This window comes from Sceloporus occidentalis, unplaced genomic scaffold (genome assembly GCF_023333645.1).
Source record: "Sceloporus occidentalis isolate IW3139 unplaced genomic scaffold, rSceOcc1.0.p SCAF_2, whole genome shotgun sequence".
NCBI lineage: Eukaryota > Metazoa > Chordata > Lepidosauria > Squamata > Phrynosomatidae > Sceloporus > Sceloporus occidentalis.
The window spans coordinates 87,938,179-87,944,178 of record NW_028316982.1 but is presented as its reverse complement, the minus strand read 5'-3'; the positions used below and the strand labels follow the sequence as shown (position 1 = coordinate 87,944,178).

Sequence of the window (6,000 nt, the reverse complement as noted above, 5' to 3'; positions counted from 1 at the left end):
AGATTATTATGTAGAGAGCTTTCAGCCCAGATTCAGACTCCACCTGAAGCCAGTAGTGTTTTAAAGGAGAATCACAAAAGCCCTCCTCTGTGTGTGTGTGTGTGTGTGTGTGTTTGTGTTTCATCAACAACAGATGCCCTAATCACCTTTTAATGCTGCAGGGTTTGAAGGGAGAAAGGGAAGAAGTGGGCCAAGGGGAAGTGTTTTTTTTTTTTGTGTGTGTGTGTGTGTGTGGAAAGGTTTAAGAGGGATTTATAGACCTCTGACCCATCCACTGCAATTTTTAAACCATGGTCAAAATTTTGCAAACCACACAGGGCTATTTTCTCTCTCCTTGAAATTTTTCCCCCGGGGGCACCCAAATCTGCTACTTAAACAAGTGGCTACAGAAAAGTAACTGGGGAAGTGTGCTGACGTGTGTGTGTGTGTGTGTACACCCACACCCAGGAAAGCAGGGCTTGGGACTTTTTTAAAAAAAATCTAGCTCCCAGAATTCTACTTGGGGATTCTGGGCATTGCAATCCCCAAAGGCAACTTTTCCCAGTTTTATAGGGCACTTGGCTGCTCTAACCCTGGAGCTATTCTTTCTTCATTTTTTTAGAACAGGGAGCCTCACTTCTCCACTCCCATCTGTGCTCACCCCCACATCCTACAACATGCATACATTTAACACCGTAATTCCATTTTAATTGCCATGGTTCCATCCTATGGGATCGTGGGATTTTATTTATTTGTATAATCCCTCTCCCCTTCTCACAAAAATGGGATTCAAGTTTAGGGAAAGGTACTTGGAATGCTCAGCCAAAGAGCTCAAACTACAAATCCCAAGTCTATATAACATGGCAGTTAAAAGTGGAATGATGATGGTATAAATAGGACCAGTGAAAAGGCTCCAAGGCTGTCCTTGTGGCATGTACTGATCCTAAGCCTCCAAGTAAGTCCAAAACTGCATCCGTACTCCAGAAATAACTCAGGTTAACACCATTTTAACTGCCATGGCTCAATGCTATAGAATTCTGGGAATTGTAGTTTGCTGTGGCACCAGAGTTCTTTGACAGAGAAAGCTAAATGTTTCACAAAACTACAATTCCAGAATTCCATAGTGTTGTGCCACGGCAGTTAAAATGGTGTCAGCCTGGATTATTTCTGAAGTGTGGATGCAGCCCTAGAGCTTTCTGGGGGAGATGCTCCTAGACAAGTGCTTTGCAAACTTCCAAAGTTGCATCTACATTGTAGAAATAATACAGTTTGACACCACCTTAAATGCTGTTGCTCCATCCTAGAGAATCCTGGGATTTGTAATTTTACAAGGTCATCAGCCTTCTCTGCCAAAGAGTGCTGGTGCTCTACGACACTACAAATCCCAAGATTCTGGAGGATGGCACTATGGCACTTAAAGTGATGTCAAAATGCATTATTTCTACAGTGTGGCACCCAGAGTCAACTCTGATGAAATGTGTAGGACTTAACATCCGAGGAAACACACTGTTCCCAATGGGTTTCAACTGAAAATAAGAGTGTTTCAGGATGGGTTTTTCATAGCCATGGCCTCTTCCCACTCAGCCACCTACGCATGTGGATCTCACCTCCATTTTCCTTGGCATTTAAATCCCATAGGTTGAGTGGAATGCAAACAGACCAGAATTTAGGACTGGGCAAGGCGCTGTCTACGCTATGGGAGAGATCTCTCTTTTATGTAGCAGGAAAGACAAACGGCGTATAATTATAAATTATAATATCTGTGTATATATATATCTCTATACACACTCACATACAAATATATAAATATATACACGGATAGAAAGCAGCTGCTGTTGTGTGATTCAAAAACCATGGAACATGGCAGTATAGTACATAACATGGAAAAAACAGAAAAGTCTATAAAAATGACAAAAAAAAATTCAAACACCCTCCCGCCCCCCATCCCACATGAACCATAAATCTTGGTCAACATACAGTGATCACAGCGGAACTTCTATACAAGGCAATGTACAAAATCGCAACCTGGCTTGAAGCTGGAGAAGGGTGGTGAAAAGAGTCCTAATCTGGAATATTATCTATTATTTCACATTGATAAACTTAAAAGTTTTTTCTTAAAAAAGCACGGTGAAGTCTTGGAAACACAGAACAAACCGCAGCAAACTAGAGGGGTTCAGGGGTGGTTTTAGAGGAGGTTGTTATTATTACTTTTTTGGCAACCAGACTGTGGCATATAATAGATGCATCTCCATATAAAAATAAAAAGTCCATATCGGGTGTCACAGGATATACAAGACGGTGAGGTATGAAAGTTTCTCTCTCTCCTTTTTTTCTTTCCCTGGGACTAAAAAAAAATTAGCCCAGACACCGAAGAAGAATAGTGTATGATCAACAGACTAAAAAAACCAACAACAAAATAACAGGAATAACAACAACAGTAACAACAGTATAAAACCAACATGGCACGCATGGATGCAACGGAGGATGAGAGCTGTCAAGGGATGAAGCGACGACAGGACAGACCTCCAGGCCTTCCTCTTCCTCTTCCTCTTCCTCACTATAAAACACTTTCCCGGAAGATTTTCTCCTGTCGGAGGCATCTTTTCCCTGTTGCAGAATTGATTGGCAACTGTGGGTTTGGGGTTTTTGATTTTTTTTAAAAGAAAGACTAAAATAAATAAATAAATCCCCCTCCACAAAACTATATATCTATATATCTCTATATATATTTATATATAAAAGGGGGTGGGTTCAAAGGGAGAGGAAGAAGGGAAGGGAGCGTGGGAAAACAATAAAAGCCAAAGGAGGTGAAGGGTGGGAGTGGAGGATGAAGGGAGGGAGGGAGGGAAGGAAGGAACGAAGGAGTGGGTGAGAAGAAAAAAATTCTAATGTGATATTTACCACCACATCACTGCACGAGACAACACTTGTGTACATTGGCAATAGGTTTACCTGCCCCCGCAGCTATTCGAAAGGACAGGAACACAGGCTGCAATAAAAGAAAAAGAGAGAAAGAAGGGAGGGTGGGAGGAGAAAAGGAGGGAAGAAAGGAGGCAAGGGAAAGAAGTTAGAAGCTGGAGCTGCCACTGGCATCCTCAGCATCCAAACCTCCCTCCTCCATCCATGCCAGCATCCCATCATCCATCACCCTCCTCTGCAAGATGTTGGGGAAGGAGCCTCTCTGGAGGTCCAGCTGCCAGAGAGGCACACAGTCCCCTGCCTCTCTTGAACCCTGGATGGCCTTCAGATCAGGGAGGGAAAATACCACAGGTCGGAATAGGAGGGCTCTTTCCCAACATCCTGCTTACTTGGGAGCAAACACCCATTTCAACACTATAGGGCTTACTTCTTGAGTAAAAAAGGGAAAGGGATTTGTTCAGTGATGGAGAGGGGTGACCTTGCAAGCCCCCTGCCCTCCCCTGTGTTTCCTCAGTGGAAAGTTTCATTGAAAGCAGTGGAATTCCCTTCCAGGTAAGTAGGTTCCATTAGCTGCCCTCAACCCACCAGTGAGTAACAGGTCAGCCTCCAGGAAAAAGCCCTAATGAAAAGGTCCTTAACGTTCTATAGAAAATGCTCCTATGTATTCAAACAGATATATATTCAAATCAGTATTATTTGAACATGTGTTGCATTACACACAGTGCTGCCTCCCCACAACTTGAGACTGAGGAAAAAGTTAATTTTTGGTCAGAAGTGCCCAGAATACATAAAGGTAATGTGTTTCCAGACCCTGAAGAGAGACCCTTGCAGGCTGACCACCAGTGAGCATTGAATTCAGGTTTACCTTGTGGTCCCCCATGCAGACATTTGGTCCAATATGGTCATACACCACTTGCTTCTCTTCATTTTCTGACTGGGGGGGAAAAGAACAACATAAAACCAGCCTCAAGTCAGTTTTAACTTTTTTTGCAAAGTGTCTGTACTGAGGTCAAATGCACAGGCATAAGAGTGAAACAATAGGAGGAAGGAGGATACCAGGCTTGTTAAAAGTGATTGATTTTCATTTAGAATCTGCATCTCCTTATTTGTCTTAAAATATTATTACTTAAGTTGAAGTGGGGAGACTAGCTGGGTGGGTCTCAACTTCATACAAAAGTTTGCATGATCTTGCCCCTGTGCATTAACTCACAGGATAAGCTTAAGCTGTCTTGACATATTTAGGCAACAATATTCTATACTCAAGACAGCCAGTGTGGTGTAGTGATTTGATCATTCGATTATGACTCTGGAGATTAGGGTCTTATTCCCCACTTGGCCATGGAAACCTACTATAAACCTCCTGCCTTGGGTGAGTCATATACTCTCAGCCTCCAAAAATCCCATGATAGGTTCGCCTTAAGGTGATCATAGGTCAGAAACAATTTGGAAGGCACACAATAACTACTACAATCCTATACTCATTTACTTGAAAGCAAGCCCCACTGAACTCAGTATGATTAAATCTGAGCAGGTATCTATAGAAACTTTGCTATTAGTGTTAGAAGACATAGAAAAAATATTTACAAGTGCAGCTTCTGTTGTCCAAGCTTCAGTGGGAAATCTTTCAGCTGATTTCTAAGCCACCAGGTGGTCTTCATTACATTGCAACTGATTCTCATCTGATTCTATAGATGCAAGAGGCACCTACAGTACTGACATTCCTTCTTCTGTAAGACCATTCAAAGTACACAACCTTTGTTCTCTTTGAAATCCCACTACCTGTCAATCCACCCAAGCCAAGCACATTTCAGTGTCACTTACTTCAGCAGATGAGTTAAACATGATTTACTCACATAAAAAGTCACTGGATTTAAAATGATAGTGCTCCAGGCTGCATCCAGAGTCAGAAGCATTTGCACCAATAAGGATAATAGCAATTAATACATGACCCATAAGAGATGTCAATTGATTGAAGTTACCAATCAATCGACTTACTTAATTTTCACTGGTGAATTCATTGACCAATTAAAACCAACTGCACTTTAGTGCAGGTGAATATTCCTTATTAACTGAAAGCTGATTCCTCCTTAGAAAGCCAGTAAACTAAGTAAGCTTGCAGTCTTTTGAACACTAGTCATTGTTGAATGATGGGGACTTATACTGACTAGATATCTGATTCCCTCCCAGGACTTGTGACTTACTTCCAGAATCCTTCAAATCAGGGGTGGTCCTACACAGTGCTTAAATCAACAAATGCTGGCTATTTGGAAAACATTTGTCAGTTTTCACATTTTTCAAACTCCTCTTTTCTAAAACCATTGTTAAAATGCTTTAATCAATTAGGCACAATCAATGCTTTCAGCTCTAATCCAATTACCAGATTTGGAATCAATGGTGTTTAGCTCTAATTAGAGTTCATGCACAAAAATAGGAAACAGAGAAAACAGGGAAATGTGCCACATTTTGTCAATGAATGGAAACACATCCCGTTCTTTCCCTTCCTCCAAACAGCTCAATTCTAAATATATTTAATTGGGAGTAAGTCTCTTTGATTTTAATGGAATTGGCTTTCAACCACATGCACTTAGTAGCAGGTTCAGAAGGAATGTTGGAAACATTAAAGCCAATGGGAATTTTGCCATGGATCTAAACCAAATGTTTGATTTTTACTTACACCCCTTTCAAAATAAGCCTTTACTGAAGAATATCTCCCCCCAACCAAACCTTGTGAATTATTTCTGCTCTGTTCTACATTGCCACTTTATTTCCTTTATTTTCCTGTCTTCTCTTCAAACAAATAATGAAATTGACACAGCGCTGGCTATAGCATCGACCACTACTGACCATTTCCTTTGTTTATCTAGCATAATGACCCTGCTAAAGCAATCACTTAAGAGAAAGAAAGACTGACTTGAAATTTCTCAGCCTGGTTAAACTGCAAGATAATTAAATCTGGAACCCACACCCCTCCTCCTAGATCTTTCATACACACATGCATGCACACAACCGCAGCTGCACTTGCAAACAGTTTCCCATCCTAATTTATTTCAGATGAAAAACAGTCAAGCTTCCCCTCATCTGTAATCACGTCAAATCTGACTG

At 41.3% G+C, this 6,000-nt stretch overlaps 1 protein-coding gene across 4 annotated transcripts in view; it reads right to left on the bottom strand.

Annotated features, from left to right (window-relative positions):
* Positions 1-232: 232 nt before the first annotated feature.
* INPP5A (inositol polyphosphate-5-phosphatase A) overlaps positions 233-6,000 on the bottom strand; it is a 312,516-nt gene continuing 306,748 nt past the window's right edge. Inside the window, exons 14-16 of one of the 4 annotated variants that reach the window (XM_089510215.1) lie at positions 3,764-3,832; positions 2,932-2,968; positions 233-2,608 (exon numbers count right to left, since the gene is read on the bottom strand). In XM_089510215.1, the coding sequence (XP_089366341.1) occupies positions 2,376-2,608; positions 2,932-2,968; positions 3,764-3,832 (339 nt within the window). In that variant the 3' untranslated portion in view covers positions 233-2,375. Of the gene's footprint in view, positions 2,609-2,880; positions 2,969-3,763; positions 3,833-6,000 lie in introns of all 4 variants that reach the window. The other 3 variants (XM_089510216.1, XM_089510217.1, XM_089510219.1) reach the window with 3 other exon arrangements.